A 20,609-nucleotide genomic window follows, 5' to 3' on the forward strand; every position below is an offset into this window, starting at 1 on the left:
GCCTGCTTATGTTAGCCAAAATACTGCATCTTAGAGCACGTTGTTAAAATAAACATTTTAAACTTTTTTGTGTCTCTATTTACTCACATTGTGGACTGGTATGAGATTAAAACGAAAGAGTGTTCTTGATTCCCACCATTCCTGAGAGTAACCTAAGTCGCATGTTCTGGGTTGTCTAATCATTGGTACCTTTGCTGTAGGACGAAGAGCTAATGTGACACTGATGCTAGTCGGTTAGGTGTTCTAGGTACTGAGGTGAGTTTTTTGGTCCACCACATTTCACTGAGGTCCTGGGTCTCTGTGCACAGTTCTGTGTATAAGCAGAATCCCTGCAACAGGGGATCTAAAGACTCTGGACTCTTAAACAAATATACTGTTATGATCATGTAAGTTACATCTTGACTGTTGTCTTCCATGTATTATACAGACGTGTACTGCTTTGATATACTACCATGACACTCCTGATTGTGTGGGATGTTTGTAAGTTTGTACATGTTCTACAGTGATAACATCAATAAAAAAAATTGTAAAGGATTTTTGAGGTTCACGGGAGGGTAGAAGTAAATGGAGACAAGGAGCTTTTAGGGTTCAGAAGTGGATAGAGGTAAAGGTATAGGAGGAATTTGCAGGATTCAGGGGCAGGTAGATGTAGAGGTAAGGAGAGGTAAGAGTTGTTTAGGGTTTAACGGTAGGTAGAGGTAAAGAGAGGCAAATAATTTTAGGGTATGAGGAAAGTAGATATAAAAGAAGGAGAGAAGCTTTTAATGTTCAGTGGTGGGTGGAGGTAAAGGGAGTGATGGATGTGGCCCTCTCTGTAGAGACGTAACTCCATTCTTCCCAGAAGTGACTCCAAGGGTTAGTTGGTTGACTGCCTGCTTGAGCTACATTAACACAGTAAGCTCCAAAAGGCCTGAAACTGCCCGATGACCAGCACCAATTGGTCATGCTTGGACCTGCATGAGCACCACTGCTGGCCTCTGCTAAAGTGAGTCCTGATTCCCCAGGACGTGCCCTTTAGGTCATGGACTGCTGGCTGGCATCAGAGTGTACTCATGAATTCCATTTGATATACAGAAGTTTCAGGCTCCTTCCCACTGCAAAGTAGTTTCTTAGCGACAAGACACCACCCATGAAGAACACCAATGCGAAGCTTCAGTGGTACCTGCACTTAACCCTGAAAGCGGCAGCCTGTGTATACCACCGATGCAAAGATCCAGTGATGACCCTTCAATGTCCAAAACATTTCCCAATGTAGCTTAAGTTGGATTGTGAATTGTAAACCTATGCCCTTCAGTGTCTAACACGTTCCCCAATGTAGGTTGAAGTGGGAATAATACATATATACACCTTAATGCACAACACTTTCCCCGTCTTAGCTTAGGTTGAGGTGGGAACAGTAAATGTTAATCCTCTAATGTCCAACATTTTCCACAAGGTGCCTTTGATTAGAGTCAGAATAGTACATGTAAAACCCTTAAAGTCCATATTTTTGATCTAGGGTATGTTTTTTATAAATATATTTATTCAGCATTATGTTAAAGAAGCACAATTTACAACCTTTCCTATTGTTTATCAAATTAAATTTATTCACATTAAGAAATCAATCCTTGTTTTTATCTTATATTTAGTGTACAGTAAATAGTTTTAAAATAATTTTGTAATTTTTAACAGGCATGCACTCTTTTACTGAAACACATTTTTATCATATATATTTTAAAATTCTTTTAATACTATTTAAATATTATTGAAACATTTTTACTTTGTATACCACTACATTTCTGACATGCAGCAATTTTTTAAGATGTATTTTTTTATAATACTGTACACTTCCTAATAATATTTTCCTGTATGTTTTAGGAGTTTTGGTATATTCACATTATTCATTTACAAATACATGTTTAACTTTATAGGCATACAAATGAGATATGTATTATTGATTAGATTAAAACAATCACTTTTTCAAATTTTATATTTTTCAGTACTTTTTCTAAAACTAAATATTATATATTTATTTAATTTCCCTTGAGTTCAATGACTGTATTGCATTTCTTTTATTTCTAATAACATTTTTTTTGTCTGTAAGATTTTTTTATTTTTTCCTTGTTTTGAGTTTAGAGCAGTCATGGTTGGAGTGAATTGAGCTCATACAAAAAATCACACAGCCACTCACTCATGTATAAAGTCTTTCACATATCCATTCACTCTTTTATACACCATGTACACACCCACTCACTCACCCATACTGGCACTCCCACAGCCACTTAGCTTACTATATATGTTTTACACTAAGAAACTTTCTGAAAACGTTCCCAATCCCTGGATGCTGTCATCAGTGATGTCATTTGAGATGTCATCCCAATGTCATCAGTGATGTCATTAGAGATGTCATCAGTGATGTCACCGGCCATGTCATCAGTGAGGTCATATGTGATGTCATAAGCATTGCATTGCGGGGGCATGTTATACTTAGCTCAGGTAACTATAACTGTTGAATTTCTCTGGTTTTGTATGAGTGAAATGTCAACCTAACTATAACATCCCTGTTTTGGTATTTTCATTGAATTTCTAAGGTTTTTAAAATGTATTTCCTAACTAAAACATAAATGTAACCGTTGGAATTTTCTGTGAATTTCTAAAGTTTTTTAAAGTTCTATTCACTAACTATAAAGTCCCGGTAACCTTTGGTTTTTTCACTGAATTTTTAAGGTTTTTTTTAATTATTTTTCCTAACTGTAACATCCATGTAACCTTTGGCTTTGTTAGTGAATTTAATTTTTTTTCCTAACTGTACCCTGTTGAGATTTCAATTCTGTGAAATGAGCATTGTGCCAGAATGAATCCTGCTCTGCTTATTTGTCCAAGACGTCACCGTTTTGTGCAACACCTCTTCCCAAATGGAGTACTTTCTACTGGCTAATTAGTAAGTACCACCCGTTGGGTATATGTATAGTGCATCTCTATTGCCTACTCTTATAAATGGTTTGAAAAACATAATTTTTTTTTAAAACACACCCCATTTTCCTGTAAGGAAAACAAGCTGCGTTTAAAAAAAAAGACTGCTTTATTTGGAAGTGATTACAGACATGTTGGTCTGCTGACCAAGTAGGGACCATCGCTGTGATGGAAGCGGGCAATAATGGGTCACAATTAGCTGAAAAACAGTAATATTCATAGGAAGGTCAAATTGCATTCTAATACATTTCAGTCAGTCAGTTTAAATGTATTTGTTTGATATATTGCCGACTTGGCAATATATCAAACAAATACATACACATACAATTAAAAAATGTGGCCAGCTGACCAAGTAGGAACCATCTCTATTTATCATTTCATCTGTCCATTAAAACAGAGAGGCCTTCTTAATAAAATAAATTCCAGATATCAAATTGATTTAAATAGAGTTTCTTCTACACTCTACCTTCTGCCCATCTTAGCAGTTAAACAAAATTGGAAGCACCAAAAATCTATACCAATACCAAAGTAATTTTGAATAAAGTGCCAAATACATATACTTGTAATTTAGAATACATATTAAATTTATTTTCAGCAGTGAGCATGGAGAAGATTTCAGATAATGTAAGCTGTATAGTCTTGTTAAGACATAATTATATTGTAACTGATAAATATATTGTAACAGCTCATCATCGAGGCACATATCAAATCCAGCACTTGTTTTACCTTTTTAAAAGATTAAACATATTTAATCAGAAAACAAAGCATTATAGAAACGTGCAAAATGTCAAATGCTAACTCCTTATGTTCTTTAGCTGTGCAATTCTTTTACTCGTTTATCAAACGAATCATCGAGTCTCTATGCAGTTCAGTTTTAAAGTTAAAAACTTAAGCAGTAAGAAAGAATAAAAGTGCCTAGTGCAAATGCCTTATGTACACAAGCATTGCCCTCTATATTGCTCGATTTAGTAGATAAAAATTGATCTGATAAGAGAAAAACTGTATGATAAAATACAAAGTGCCAAGTAAAAACTGAATCAAACGTATTTCTGACTAATAAGTAAATGGTGACATACTATTTTAAATTAGCCAGTATGTCTTTTATAGTAAGCAAAAATGTTCCCAGGCTAAGCCAGACTTTAATTGTGACATCTCTGCACTAAACTCATCAGTTCCTTCACTAGAGAAGTCCTTTCTCTAAAAAGTGTAAGCAATATTTTTTTCCTTACTTGTTCAAACGTTCTGAAAAATAAAATCAAGTGTGCAAGTGACAGGGTGTTCCTTTGGTATAACGCACATGTACTTGTATTCCCAATTATAGTTACAACATTTCCAGCCATCAGCTCCCATACAATAAAAGCGGGACTTGATCCAGTCAGAGTGTCATCATCCATCTAATCACTGAATATCTTTTTTTGTATTTCAAATATGTTCGTAGAGCAAACATGTAATCTGAATCAAAAAGGTGAGAACGTTAAGGCCAGGCTCTACAGTCCTCTAAATCTTTTATTTTGGATTTTAATCTACACAATGTTTTCATAGTTGGTCCTCCATTGAGGGGATCCTTTGCCCAACTCTGCTTTTGTGTCAGTACCCAGGTTATATAGATTCACACCCCAATTTCAGGGGGAAGGAGCATGTGTGATTTAAAACTTTGGCTACCTCTGCATTATATATAGAGGAGGAGAGGTGCCAGCATACCGCTTTGATGTAACTTGTTTGGCCTATACAGTTTTGAGACAGTCAGCCATTATTTCCAACTACCACTCGTCTCCAATTTCAATAGGAATTGTTAGATATTTCGATTTAGCATTTTCGACCACAAGAGGTCACAATTTATTGCATTGAACGCCATAGATAGATCAATATTTGAGGCATAAACTGGCATCCTCCTTTTGGCTGTATAGTCCTCCACAATAGAGAAGCCTTTCCTAAAGCACTGCTGGGTCAACGGGTAAGACTGATTCTTCTCCAACATATTCTTCTAGTAAGTGTAAAAGAGGCGTAGACCTACTTTACTTGGTATATCCAATAATTCAATCATACAATGGTTTTTAGGTGAAACGAATGCACCTTTTTACATATTAGCAGCCTTGAACTGCTCTTTCAATACTGAAATGCATTGTGACCCTTAATTATGGAGCAAAGACTGGGGTTAACATTTCAGCCCATTCCTTGGGTACAGCCTGTAATATATCTGGACGTAGCCCATCTGGACCTTAGGTCAATGAACTTCGCTCGATTTTAAAGATTATTTCAATTTCATTTACAGATGGTATTGAACTTTCCAAATCAGCTTGAAACATAAGGCAACTTAAGTTTTGTGTTAATGCCAGTGTGTTTCAGGTGATCATAGCTGTTATTTATTACTCCATATATTCGTCTTCCGTAACTGAAGTGGCTTCAATATCCTTCCATCCCTCTATTGTTTTACTTATAACCTTCCAGAACAATTTGTGATTGCTAAGTCTGAGAACTGCTATCGCTTTTATCCATATTTCTTCTTTTTCTTCTTAGAAAATCTTTTTATATTTGATCTTATAATCCTTTCTAAATTGTTTAATAAGATGCTCTCTCATTTTCACCACACTTTTAAAAGCCTTCCTAATAATTTAGTTGCATATTTGCTTTCTCTTTTAAAGACCGATTTGGATCCTTTAAGCAATATTCTTCTTCATTCCATGAGGATGGTATCTGTCTAATAGCACAAATAGCTTTTAGTATTTCTCAAAGAGAGTTTTTTTATTCTTCTCTTTGAGAGAGATTGGATGATTGCCTGTCAATGTTGCCCTTACACTGCTGAGGACTCTACAATCCTTCTATTATTCTTGCAGTGTATGTGATCACTTTTGCTCCATTTTTCCCTCATGTCCAAGGTATGTCATAAAGTTAGACTCAAGTACTTATGATCACTTCCTAACAAGACTTCAATCTCCATATTGTAAAGAAAATGGAAATATTCAGTAGACTTTACTGAATAATCTATTAACGACATAGTTCTACCATTGTCAAATGTGTGATTCGAAGGTTGAGCACTCTTTGTCCTTCCTTTATTTTTATAAGATTTAGGGTATCAGTTAAATCTTTTCACTCTTCAGTCAATTAATCAATCAATCACATTTATTATAAAACGCGACTACTCACCGTAAGGTCTTCAAGACGCTGAGTGAGGGGCTGGATCTGCGGTTTACTTTTTGATCACCCAGTTAATCTACTAACATCTGTTTTGGAAGTAGCTCAGTAGACCCCTCTCTTTTCCTTGCAGGAGTTCATTGAAAGTTGGATTGCTCTGTACTTTCGCATTAAAATCACTCAGCAGTAATATGGGGTCTGTTTTCTCTACTAAATGTGTTAGATCTCTAAATAACTTCTCTTGTGCTTTTCTAGGGGGCAAAGTATGCATGCACAAATATTATCTCCTTTCTACTGGATGTCATACTACCTTTTAAAACAGTGTCCCTGATATTATTACAATAAGGAGCAGGGAGAAATTCTTGTATTATTCTCATGCTTCACAATGATTTCCTGACATCAACTAAAAGCATTAGCCCACTGAATTGTGTACTGCACTTTAATTTTATGGCTTTTAAAAAATAATTGAGTTAGTTCCAAAATAGTATTGTTTTTTTCTTGATTACTTGGAGCACTTTCATTATTATTAATATAGATATGTCTTCCAGATGCATATTTTGTAAATATAATTTATTCACTCATAGGCATACTGTTAATAGCTGAAATGTTGTTACCTAATCTATGATCCGTAGTATGCCTCCAACATTGGGAAGTACAGCATTTTTCATCGATAACCAAAGGAGGGTCATGCCCATTCATTTAAACTTTTTGTATACATCATTACCTGAATGTCTCAAATCTTTAGATGAGGCTAATACCTCATTTACTACAGATCTTGAGTGAAAGCAGACTAGAGCATGTGGCCAGGTCATCGATTGCTCACTTTCTCGCGACCCAATGTTATGTCTTTTTAAGTTATTTTAGAAAGCTTTGGGAGTGATTTAAAACTAGACAGCATTTTTTATCTATTTAAGTACGTATTATCCACTATTTGAAGTACACAATCTTTTGTTGAGTAATTACTAAATGATTCACACATTCTGCTTCTCATGCACATTCACTTACCACTGACTATTGAACTCCCCTTAAACCTGGTTGATATTTTGCTGGATAATCGGGTGCATACTAGGTACTGGGATAGGCTCCATCGACAACATCGGATGTAAATTAATAGCTGCTAGCTCTGTTGGTACATTTAGAGATTGTATTTTCCCCATTTGTTCACTGATGTTTTCTGAAATGGCTAAAATAGATAGGTGCTCTACTGTTATGAATTCTAGCTTTAGGGTTTGTGATACAGCATCTTTTAAGTGATGAACTGCTTCTGATTTTATCCCTGATCTTTGTTCAAGTAACTCTTTTCCCCCAGAAAATAATTCCATTACAGTTGGATCCAGTTCTTCAGGTTTTTGGACCTTTTTCCACATTCTCAAGTGCAATCTCTTAGTCTAGAGTGGGTACTCATCATCATTTAAAGTTGATAAATGGAACCTCAAAAGTCTTCTGCCTTTCTTAGAGATTTTCGTATGTTTCTTTTGTCCTAAGTAGTGCCTCTTTTGTTTTTGTGTTTGAAAAAGACTTCCTTAACTACTTTAGAATCTATTATTTGGGTTGAATGATGCATCTAACTTTCACCTCTCCTAAATTCTGGGGATACTACTTCCTTACGGAGCGCATCAGTTGTTTTAGGGGTATCAACAGTTTTTTCTCTTATTTTACTCCTCACTTTCAGAGAGCGACTATGAATATCAGTCACAATAATTTCAGTCATTTCAACATGTCTTTCACTAGAGTAAACTCTACCTACTATATTGTTTTGGGTTTCCAGTGCAATTCTCCTATCCCTGGTTCAAGACACTAGAGGATGCTGTGATACAAGAAGATTTGCATCTACATTGCGGTCAGAGTCATTTACTAGTTTAGTCAGTAACTGGACCATAGATTCCATTTTTTTAATAGGGCTAACCAAGTAACCATATGTACTATCTCACCTGTACAGCCCATCTTACTGTGTTCAGTGTTTATGCCTCCTTTTTGTGCTGGTATACTGGTCTCACAGAAAATATCATTAATATCACACAATGGTGAATTATCCTCTGTATATGAGAGGGATATTCTTCTCTGGTTCCTACAGGAGTATAGCCCCTACAATTGATTGTGGCTCATATCTCATATGGGACTACAATTGCATGGAACATAATGGTGTATCTTTTAAAGCTCTAGAGTTTTTGAGGCTATGTCATCAGCATTTCCTATTATCTCCAAGATAGATTTATCACCTAACACATTAAATGTAACCTGTTGGATTCCATGTACACTGGCCTCCTTTGTTTTATTCTTAATGATTACAAAACCTCCCTCCTGCCTAATAAATGCTACCTGCTCTATAACATTTGACTGAATGCCTTAGTTAACCCTAGTATTATTAGATTTTGAACTTTCATAAAAGCATTCTTAAAAGCAGCTTACCTTTGGGTGCTAATGATGGCGGTACATATATTACACTGGTACTATTATCTAAAATTCCATGAATAATAATTGGGAGATGGATCTTATCCTGGATTGCATGTTGATTAGGGAAAGAAGAGGGGGCAGAATTCCCCTGTGGGGCTCCAGTCACATAATAGTCCTCCATCAATCTAATTCCTTTTTATCCTTGGTTTTTCAAGTTAGTTTTCCTGTGATTCATTGAGTGATTATTTTAGAAATCTCTTGTAAGAGAAATGTTTTACTTGCATTTCAGATTGAATGGGATATTGACTCCTGAGCCTTATTTGGGCAGTTTCTCTGGGCGGCCCTCTTACACCATATTTAAGGACAAATAGACAATTTAATTTAGCATTTTCTGCTCATTGTTGCTGGATCCAGTTCCACCTGCCTTTTATTCTAAATTTGATACTTTATTACATTCCCCAAAGGCTATTGCTTAGTATTATCAGAGTAAAAATCTTGGCTAATTTAAATACTCTTCATTGATTGATGAACACCTATTTCATTTATTGTTATTATTGGCTGGGAGCAACTTTTTCCCCTTAGTTTTATCTATAACATTACCTGACAGGTCCGAGTCCATGTGAATATAGGCAGTATGTTAATCCTGCCTGCTTGTTGTTAAAACAATGTTGGTTTTCGCTAAATCCTTCTTTTTCACTATCCTTGTTTTAAGGATCTTTATAGGGCTTTTGCTCTTTGTTGTCTGCTCTTCCTCAGCATAATTGTTGATGTTATTTTGCGATATTACTAACATGACATTTGGGCAGATCTTTCCTGCTGATAATTGTTTGCATTTCATAATCTTTCAATGTTGCCCGGATGTTACTCAACAAATTTTCTATTTCCATTGGTGTTTCTATTGATGTTTTCTGTTAAACGCCAAAATAGATGAGCCAAGTAGAGCTGACATTGAAGTAGGATTGAATATTGAAGTAGGAAGTAGGATTACACTTTTTGAAAAAAGTGGTTATCAGCATTAGGACATACCAAATTGAGATTTGGGTGATGAGGGCAACAAAGGCAAAAAGGGCAATACATAACCCCCAGCCATTCACGTATTTGATTAGTCCCTACTCAACAACCTCACCCAAACCTTGCTGAAGTCTGTGTCCACCCCCTACTACAGTTCTGTCACACCTGGCTGCTTCCTGCTTGGAACTCTCATCCTGCCAACTCACCTTGAGAGCTCCAATGAAATAACCTGGAGTGTGACCCAGACTTCAGGGCAGACTAGGCTGACAGACTGGGTAAGCAGGCTCAACTGGTCAGACTAGCAAATAAGGGTTTGGGAGTGGAACAACTAGTTCAATTCGGGTCTTAGTTGTTAGGGAACATGGGTCGTTCACTACAGAGGTAAACACAGCACAAGTGCTCCAAAGCACTGGTGTCCTGCTAAGTTGGTCTGGTACATACACAGTTCGCTCTTCTCCTCTGTCTCTTCCATTCTACATGATGGTCACAATAGTCACCATGGTACCGAAACATAGGTCTCATCAGATCAATAGTTTAGCAGGTCAGCAGAATTCAGCAAAGGGGTCCATCTACTGCGGTCAGGATTTTATTTGGGTAGTTTTATGTTTTTTTAGAAGACAAACTAGAAAAGTGCGAGCAGGCCACAGCCAGAAGAAAAAGTGAAGCCATATACGGTAACTGATTCACAGTCACTGTTCACTTCTACTTCCTCATTGATTGAGGTGAATCTGGTTGCCCAGAAAATAAGATTGATGTTATATCAGGGCAGGTATGAATCTGCTTTAGAGAAGGGTGGGCAAGAAGAACACGCTTGGCCATGGAGAGCTGCTGCACAAACAGCATCAGTCATTAAACCAGTCGCCTAAGAGCTACCAGCCTCCTACTCTCCACCATGGTGCCTTGTGTGCCTTAGCTCACCTAATGCCAACTGAACTGCTCCCTCTACACCTGCCACTCTGTTCTGCAACAATGTCTGCTATCCTTCTCTTGCTCCTTCTCTTGCTCACCGCCAAGATTTGCTGTAGCACTGTCTGGAAAATGCCACCCAATCACTCAAAGCACTGGTACAAAGTACCAGCAGCATACAAAGTGGAGTTGTTATGGTTATTCATGATGACACCACAGAAGCTGAATGCAAAAGGTGAAATCTAGCTGGAGTTGCCAGATATCAAGGGCAGCAGAAGCAACAGCAATGACAACTGTAGTAGTATATGGTGGTGGGCTGTGTGGCCAGTGCAAGACCACCTGCCTCCTATCCCTCTCTCATCTTGAGAGGAACCACAAGAATGACGAAAGGAGTTGTGGCCACTGGTTGCTAGCTGCCTGAGATCCCACTAGAAATCCAGATACCAAAGGTAGTGGAATTGCTGTGCCGTGTGAGTACAACAGTGATGCCCCTGTGACATTGTTGTGACACTGAACCGTCCTGTGTAATACTTTTCTGCTGCTGTCCTCCTACACATTACCACCTCCTTGCTCAATCCTCGTGTCACGCCCTCCCATCCCATTTCTCACATTGCTTGTCCCCTCACATTCTATGTCATCGTTTTTCGAAACTGCACTCTCCACTCTATGCATGCTGTTGACTCAGTAACTCATCCACCACAGTGCTGTTGGCTACTCCAATTCAATATTTTGGGAGTCGACCTGTTAGTATATAGGTTCATTTGGAAAATGCCAACAAATTCTGTAAATGTTGTTGCAAACATTACAATAACTTTTGCCAAATTAATTCTAAGTGAATTGGACACTTTACCCCGCACACTTTTACTCTGCGTGCCATTACCCCACAGTTTTTACACTGCAAACTATTACAATGCATTCCCCATTACAATGCAATTTACTATTTTAATGCGGAATGCTTTGTAATAGTTTGCAATGTAAAGCCCTGCATTGTAAAAGATTTCGCAGTGTAAAAACTGCAGGGTAATGGCACTGCGAAGTAACGCATGCGGGGTAAAGGATGCTTCCCATTCTAAGTACATGAGACTTAAAGTTTTCACTTGACATCACCTGCACTTTTAGATTTAAAGTATTTGTAAATGTAAAAATAATAGTCCCCATAAAATGCACCCAACAGTGTGGGCAACAAGGTACATAATATAGGCTCAGTGTTACTGAATAGCTTAAAAAATAAATAGCATTTTGACAGTAAGATGGGGTTGTACATGCGCAGAAAGTTTTTTTCTTAGTTACTCAGTTGTTGTTTCTTGTCTATTTCTGTTTTTTGCTGTAACTAGATACATTTGATGTGATAACGCATCAGAGTTGGGCCTCCTACCTTACCTCCTGTGATGGAACTTTCTTGGGTGCCTGATGAACAAAAGGAGTTAGGAACAGTTTCAGTGTACAATTACAGTGCAACCATTTGGTCACACAGTGAAGCTCAGAGTCAATAAGTGGGATTAAGATTGGATTTATTTCAGATTTAGAGCCAAAGTAATATAGATCAGTCTCAGAAACTTAGTTGAGAAATACAAGATTACCAATTGAAAGCTGAATTGGCGCCCAAACGTTATCCTCAATCACAGAAAGCAAATGAGGCATTCTGCGGACACAGAACAAAGTATAAGACACACTGTTTGTGGGTTAGATTGAACGCTTGGGTCCTCCTGCCTATAATGCCTGAGAAATTCTAATTATCCTTAACTAACATACACTAATGAATGCTAGTGGAAACCCTAATTACATTTAATAAAGTAGAAACGTGTCAGCGTAGTAGAACTTCTGTATAAGTTCTTCAAGTAAACCATATTGCATAGCATAACGCTACACAGCAACAGTTGCACATAGAGATCTGTACCTCTCCTAGCCTGAAAAGAATCTGAACAAAGCTAAAGAGTGTTGCTTAGTTATACTCACTTAAAGAGCCCTCTAGAATCTCATATCAAAAGGTCTCATTATTGTCCAACTTCAAACAATACTCTTTGCAAGCCACATTCATGACCTTGGATTCCACCTATGAACCCATTCTGCACAGACAGTAGTACTCCCTTTGCTCGTTAGTCTTAGGCCTTTGATCAATTTCAGTATATTAAGCATTTCAATACAGGTTGTATGTGAGTGATTACAGATACATAGACAGTCACATTATCAATGCAAATTGTAATTCTAGTAGATACATCTCCCATTATATAAGGGATGCAAAATATTTAAATGCGTACGTGAATGCATGAGTGCTAACAGTGTTATTCAAACCACGAACATGTAAATATATATGAGAACTGCAATTTCTGTTATGGGAAGGAAAACATTAATATATACACATATAAATTAGGTTAATCTGTAAATGCACTTTCTGTATTACTTCAACTGCACTTTACTTCATTAATCCCTTTAAGTAACACAAGTACATGAGGCTGTAAGTAAACATATATGTGGCCTAACCAATCATGAAAGGCTGGAGCCAACATTATGCTGCTCCAGTAGTAATACATGGTTCATCCTTTTATTTAGATATCAGCTGCTGTCAGATCCTATCCATGCCTTCTGTTGATCACTGAGAGTGTGTTAAACGTAAGACAGCAAACAGAATTGTGCACAGAGCTATTTAATGTGTAATATCAAAGTCATGTCCTCTGGCATACGTCCTACACAGTGAGGCTGAGATGCATTTATGACACACACCTGCTCACGGGGATTTGCCTCCAGCACAACTCCTGTCCCTGGTGCTACCTGACAGGTACTCCATGCAAATGAGGCCCGCTTCCGGTGTTTGCTGCACAAAAGCTTGTGCCAGAAGCTCCCATCATGTAGGTCTGTCTCAGTTTGCCCCTGCACACAAGGTCTGTCCTGGGAAATCCATGCTATGTGCAGTTTGGGAGACTGGTCTAAATCTGGCTAGCCTTTCCATCTGTCAATGCCTTTTGAGACCCTCACAGCTAGAGCTTTTAGAGACCGTGGGTCAGTACTGGACACGTCTTAAGATTTTCACACAATGCCTGCAAAATCTTAAGTTTTCATTTCCATATGTGAGGAGCTCATGCAAACCATGCTTTTTCTTTTCATTCTGCATTTCAAAGATATTCTTTTTGAAAATTAACACTACGAGAACCCATAATGCAATGACACATCCTGAACTGGCCAACTACTTGTGCATGGACCTTACGCATTTGGGAGATTTGCCACTGCCACGCATCAGGGTCTGTGTTCCCCTCTCCTGAACCCACATTTGCGCTTTTCCAGGTCAAACAGGATTATATCTGAGCTCGACACTCCTCCCCCATCACCACACACCAAACCTGCATGTGCAGGACACCCCGTAACAACCAAAAATGCACTTTAGCCCTGTACTCATACATATGGGTGAAAGAAAAAAGGGTTACCTTTTGGAGGGGTATTATTACACAAATTCCACAACATAAAATATACTTATTTTATCGATTGGATTTTTTGTGGAGAGAGTTCCCAGAATATTAACAGAGTAGCAGTGTTTAACTTAAAAACTACACACAAAAGTCGACATTTCACCTGATCTTCTTTGTTTCCTACTCCACCATGTTTACTCCTCTCCTTCTACACTTCTTGTTCCCAGAACTGGCAGTCTACTTTGAAGTCGGACCTTTTTCAACTTATGAACTTGCTCATCTCACCTCACGAACGAGGTTCAAAAGCCACACCCTCAGATTACATATGAAAACGTTGTCCCCCTATTTCTGTTCTTTCCTACATTAGATTCCATTGAGCAGCAGTAGCTCAGGAACTTCAGAATTCAAAAGTTGTATTTTGGACTAGTTCCTGTTACTCTGTTCCCAATCTTTTCTTAAAGTTAGATAAAAGGGGAATTAACTTATTTTTCATGATCACCACAAATTTCCATAATACTGCACAAAGACATATCCCTCACACTCAATGAAGAGAATCATAGCACATTCAACTGCAAAAATGGCACCTGAAATAGACAATCCACAATAATTATCTACCCTACAACAAAACAAACTGAGTTTAACAGTTGGTAGGCAAATTCATAATGTATTTCCATCTACATGACAAATTTGAAGAGCTAAATGATACATAGTAACTGTTTGCTCTGATTTTGAATTCACAGTAAATATGGTGCTAGTGACTGCACCTTTTTCAGCATTACGAACACATTCAGAGGGTTAACATACAGTGGCAGCATTGTCGTCGAGGGTAATGTTTGCTTTGTCATGCCAGGACATTTTTATGTATAGAAATGTTTCTGTTAATTAATGCAATGGTATAATAATGTTACTGCTACCAGCCTTGTAAATTACTGAAAATGTATAAATATTGCAAAGTGAGTGAAATGTCTGTTGACATAGTTAGAAGACTTGTTTCTACCTAGCCACCTTTTTGCCTACCTCTAAATGCTAGACACTGGATGGAAACAAGTGAGGAGGTGTGATGTGGTAATCTGTGAATGTTGAATGTATATCCCTCTTCTAATTTCTTAGACCTTTGGCTGCTTTCCTTTTGACTGATGTTCTTTGATACAGTTCCTCTCAAAATCATTACAGATTTTATGTATTTGGAATTAGCCGATACCTTTACACAGTGTGGATATATAGGAAAAAAGTTGTTCTAAATGAATACTCACTTTTGCCGTATTTCACCAATTCACAGATATGTAACATAGTTTATTTGACCTCTTTTAGACAAGAGTTGTGACTGCTGTTTTATGGAGTATCTCTTTCAAGACTATGAATATATATTTATTTATATTGCACAGTTACTTAAAACCATTTGCAATACATCTTGCATGCCAGTTAAAAGAAGAATAGAGAAAGAAAAAAAACACAATCCTAAAAAAAATACATTTGTATACAAGACTTTCAAAAACAATATATAAAAGTCAATAGATGTATAAATATTTGTGTCTATACATTCGTAAATAAAAACAGCAAGAGTATACCAGTGTGTCCTCATTAGTAAGTTTCGTGCGTGATTTTAGATGTTTTAGTTATTAAAATGATATCTTCTCCATCTGGTTAATGGGGCGAGTTGGGTTATTGGACTGAAGTGACTTTCATCATGCCTGACCCCTCGTCTTCCATAAACCTGTTTCGGAGCTTGGCCATATATTTCCCAAACCTGGCCAGGTCCGATGGAAGAGTACAGGAGAAAAGTACAGAAACAGCTTTTTTTACTGTTTGAACCCCGTGTCGTAGCCAAATTTGTTTTAACAAGATCTGTTGGGGCAAGAGCATCGCAGGGCAGCAGCAAATCATGTGTAGCAGAGATTCGTGTTTGTAGTTGCAGAGTCTGCATCTTATTTTGTGTTCAAGGGTCCTCCACACAGGGTTTAGCTCTTTGATTTGAAGGGGCAGTAGTCTGGCCACTATAATGTTTTTGAGTGCTTTCCTTCCTAGTGCTTGGCTAAGATAGGGCTGTGATTTATGCCCTATATATGATGTTGCCAACCCGGGTGGCCCTCTTCCTGTTACGAATTCTGCTAGGTCATGTGTGTGTGACAGATGAAGACATTGTTTGTTTATTGCATTTTTAATCGCCAGGTAGTTTGTTGGTGCATCCTTCCAATTTTCAATTGCCAGCCCCAAGGTTTCCACTGCTTTTTCCTTGTAACTATGCCACGGGTTAGCGGTCTCTCCGTAAATTGGCTTAAACATACATTTTACGCTTCCAGCTGGGGCTGTTATGACTTGGTAAAAGTATTTAGCATGTGTTCCCAAGCATTCCTTACTTTGTTGCTTTAGGCCAAACTCCAAACGAATTAAACTGTTACGGGTGTGTTTTGGAAGTTTAAAGATGCGTTTGTAGGCCTGGCATTGTACTTTATCCAACATTACCTCCATTTTGCCTGGGAATGCCTGATGTGCATATCCTGCGGTTGCCCTGATCTTAGCTTGTAGTACTTTTCTAATAGGTGCTGACGTTGGACTCTGCATGAGTTCATTTAATTTGCATATCGAAAAAATTGTTGCCTGTGCTCTGGCCTTCATTTTGTGCGTGTGTGATGTTGCTTTGCCAGTTTCACTTAGCCAGCACCCAAGATAATTATATGAGTTCGTGGTTGTGATAATTTCCTTGCCCACGTGTCATTTCAGTGAGGCTTTTTTTGGGAAGTGGCCAAAAATACCTACTTTAGTTTTTTGCGAGTTGATCACAAGCTCGTTGATTTCATTGTACTTATTTAGGGCTTCCAGACCTCTTTGCAGGCCAATTTTTGTGTGGACCATTACACCTAAATCGTCTGCATATTGTAAAATTTGCAGATTGTTTCTGCCGATTTTTGGGGTTATAAGGCTGGCATTCAGAAGCTTCGTCCCCAGATCCGCAGCGTATAGACTAAACAGCGTGGGGGCGAGTACACAGCCCTGTTTTAGTCCACGATTTGTCCGGCAATTCTTTGTTATAGTGTTGTCCGCTAGTTTTACTTGGATCCAGGTATTAATATATAATGAAAAGATGGCGTTAAGGAGTCCTGCTGGGATGTGCCAGTTGCTCAGTTTTTTCCAGAGCTTGTGTCGGGGTACCCCATCAAAGGCGGCTGAGTAGTGTACAAAAAATGCGAAAATTGGTTTATTGTTTTTGCAGTTAGCTTGCTGGCTCAAATATGACATGGCCACGATGTTATCAATTGTAGAGCATCCCTTACGGAAGCCAGTCTGATAGTGGGGGAGGGTTTCGTTCCCTTTAATCCATTCATTTAGTTCCTTCAGTAGAGTACTGGCGTAGGCTTTCCCTTCAATGTGACTGCTGTTATATTTATTTATTTAGAAAAATGTAATTCATACTGGCTCTTGTATTAATCCCCCTAATTGGTGGTGAACTGTGTTTGGGAGCACTTTTTACATTAATTTTCAATGATTTACTTCTGGTAATCACTGAATTATGTATTTTTATTAATAATCTTTTGGATTTATATCATAATTGACAAAGTAGTGATTGTATTTTGTATACATTTTTTGTCTAACATGCTTTTATGGTTTAAAGAACCGAAATAAAGTTGAACAACATACTTTTTTAAGAATTTGTCATTGTAGGTTTTGCAGATAGTTGCATGTGCAGAATATACCAACATGTGATACCTTGAAAATACTTTAAAACAATCAGTGTGCAGCATTTCCTTCATGCTACTCGTTTTACATACCTATTCTATTGCACAACATTTTGGGCCTGATTTCAATGTTGGTCAGAAAGCCTCCAACCGCTGGCTGGAGGCTTTCCGACCAACATCGTAGGTTTGAATTCTGATCAACATATTAGGATGATGCGGGTCAGAGTCCAACTCAGCTGGGAAATCCGATTTGGTTACGACGGGCTCAAGAATCCCGTCCGCCAGTCAGACGGGCCTCATAATTCGTAATGGATGGCGTTTGCGCCATCGGGTTTATGATGGCACTTTCCGACAGCAGTTCCATGTTGGCCTTTCCAACATGGCACTGCTGTTGGAAAGTCTCTTTATGTGCCCCTTGCAGGGCCCCCATCTCTCTGAGACCTTCAGTGGTGGCCCTGTAAGGTACCTATGGCCCCCCTCTGAAAATCCCTGCACCATGTGGAAGGCACATTACGGTGCATGCCACACGGTGCAGGGATTTTTACACATACTTCCATTTCTCAATGGTAGCCTGTGCTGGCGGGGTTTCTGCCTGCCACACAAGCTTCCATTGAGAAATGGGAGTTTGCAACAGCACCATCTGCAGTTGCATCGTAATGAGGTGTGCGGAACCACCGACCCATGGTCTGTCAGTTCTCATACAGAATTGTTGTTGGTCGGAGGCAACTCCAACTGACATCAAAATCAGCCTCTAAGTGAAAAATAATCATCGAGACTATGTTTCAAGTGCAGGATATTGACTACCATAATCTCATAAAGGCAAGTATATACATTTATACACGTTTACATATATATGTATCTCTACTTTGAATATATTATTCAACCTGACTATGGAGGGAGCGGTAACAGTCTCTCACAAGTAACAATTACTTATTATTTCCACCTAATTAGGAAAGCAAAGAGACCGTCCAGTGTATTTCAACTTTATTCAGAAAATTCGAATGAGTGGCAATATGCATGTTTAATTGTTCGTCACATAATAGTTGGGTTGACAATTTTTCCGAGGAAAAGAACGCTATTAGTTATATGGTGACGAATCAATACAAAAAAGGGGCAGTTGAATTTTGTTGGAAAAACAAATGATACGGGCATAATCCCAATGGCTGTGGCTCCTGCTGCTTCTGTGCCTTGTTCATCCAAGGATAGCGCTGCCTTGTGAACAGCCTGGAAGTAAAGTGAGAAAAAACATTACAGTCAATAACAAAGACTATATGACATTGTTTATGACTAAAATGTGGTAGTTTTAAATTGATTTGTTTTCACAGGCTTTGTTTAATCTCACAGTTTAACTGAGTATTAAATATTCTTCCTTGAAACATGTGCTAAATGTTGTGACATTACATCTTGAGACAATACAATCATGGAGAAACTGCTTGTCGCCTGAAATCAAAACTGAAAGCCATGTAACATCTGCACAAAATCAAGCATTAAAATGATGCGGTGTGAAATCAAGATAACTACATCTGATGTGATGTGCAGGTCGAAATAACTAATTTGAGATGGCAAACTAAAACTTTCACCGTTCTGAAGGTAATTAACTGAGTAACATTAGTGGGGACTGCATTAAATGAGATCATGTTTACAAATGATTTAGGGTTCTCGAACGAATTGTGTAGCACAGAGGTACCTTTCTCTGCTACTTTCAATGGCAGAGGATTATCCGCTACAATTGACTTCATTTTGATTTCCTCGTGCTATGGGGGCAATGTTGCCAGCTATAATGTATTAAAATCTCCCCTTAGCGACCATTTCCCTATTAGGGTAGAAATATCAGACCCACAGGCGATTGTGCACAAAAGACCATAGGTTTCTTCCAGTGATATTGAAATCGCCAGGCAGAATGGATATGCCCTAAAATGGTCCAAAGTGGTTCCCGATGAGTTTCTTAGCAACCTATTTAAAGCTTGTAATAAGAGTTTTTCTGTCTGTCTGGATATGGCCTCTGATGATACAGATATCATAACTAATTTTAGAGAAATAACGACATGTATTAAGGGAGGATTGTGGGTAAAAGCTAAGAACAATACGACCCAGAGGAAAACAAGGGGCTGGTTCGATTCAGCGTGCAGTAAGGCACACAACAAACTAAAACTGGCCTTGCACAGGCATGATAGAAATCAGACCCAGATAAGGGCCCTACGTAAAGAATACGAAACCACACTTAAAGTTCGAAGGGACTTGATGAGGAGGGAAGCATGGACTGCTATTATGGAGGCCTCTGAATTAAAGGATATGACGGCCTTTTGGAAGCCCGTTAATGGCCCATTTTTCAAGTACAATACAAAGGCTCGGATTGAGATTGCTGTCACCGAGGATGAATGGGTTAAGCACTTCGAAACACTCTACAGCCCAGTACCACACACCACTGATATATTAAGTGAATTACCAGAGAAGGGGAAGGGTTATGAAGGGCTGCAACTTAATTTTTCCTTGGGCGAAGTTACTAAGGGCATTAACTCCAGTCTAGGGGGAAAGGCACCTGGCCCCGACGGTGTCCCGGTGGACATTTTTAAAAATAATGTATCTCTATGGGCGCCACTTCTTACTAGAACTTTTAATGCTGCCTGTACAATAGGACTTATTAGCACCTGGTATAAGTCGATCATTATCCCTATTTTTAAAAAGGGAGATAGAGCAAGCTGTGTGTGTTATCGGCCCATATCTCTGCTTGACTCCACCATTAAAATTATCGGTAGAGTCATATTAGACAGATTGCACTCATGGGCAGACGAACACAACTTCATTAGCGACCTCCAATATGGTTTTCGCGAAGGAGTAGGAACCATCGAACAAGGACTTAACCTATCCATATTTTTAGAGAAATACACTAAGGCTAAGGGAGGAAGATTGTTTTTAACTTTTTTAGATTTGACTTCTGCCTTCGATTGCGTAAATCATGGCAAACTATGGTTAATATTAACCCGGTTGGGTGTGGAGGAAAATATCATAAAATTCTTGAGAGAATTGTATAATGGGGCTAGTGCAATGGTTAGATATGGTAAAAGTGGGGAGTGTACAAGAGCGTTCAATATAGCGAGGGGTGTGAGGCAAGGGTGTGTCCTCGCACCTTTTTTATTCT

General features: G+C 38.3%; 1 protein-coding gene across 1 annotated transcript in view; it reads right to left on the reverse strand.

Annotated features, from left to right (window-relative positions):
• Nucleotides 1-18,439: 18,439 nt before the first annotated feature.
• The window catches only part of LOC144781328 (alpha-1-antiproteinase-like), a 51,391-nt gene continuing 49,221 nt past the window's right edge, over nucleotides 18,440-20,609 (reverse strand). The window contains exon 5 of the mRNA XM_078660103.1: nucleotides 18,440-18,694. Within this exon, the coding sequence (XP_078516229.1) occupies nucleotides 18,503-18,694 (192 nt within the window). The 3' untranslated portion in view covers nucleotides 18,440-18,502. The remainder of the gene's footprint in view (nucleotides 18,695-20,609) is intronic.

The sequence above is a fragment of the Lissotriton helveticus genome, chromosome 9, assembly GCF_964261635.1.
Source record: "Lissotriton helveticus chromosome 9, aLisHel1.1, whole genome shotgun sequence".
Classification (NCBI taxonomy): Eukaryota; Metazoa; Chordata; class Amphibia; order Caudata; family Salamandridae; genus Lissotriton; species Lissotriton helveticus.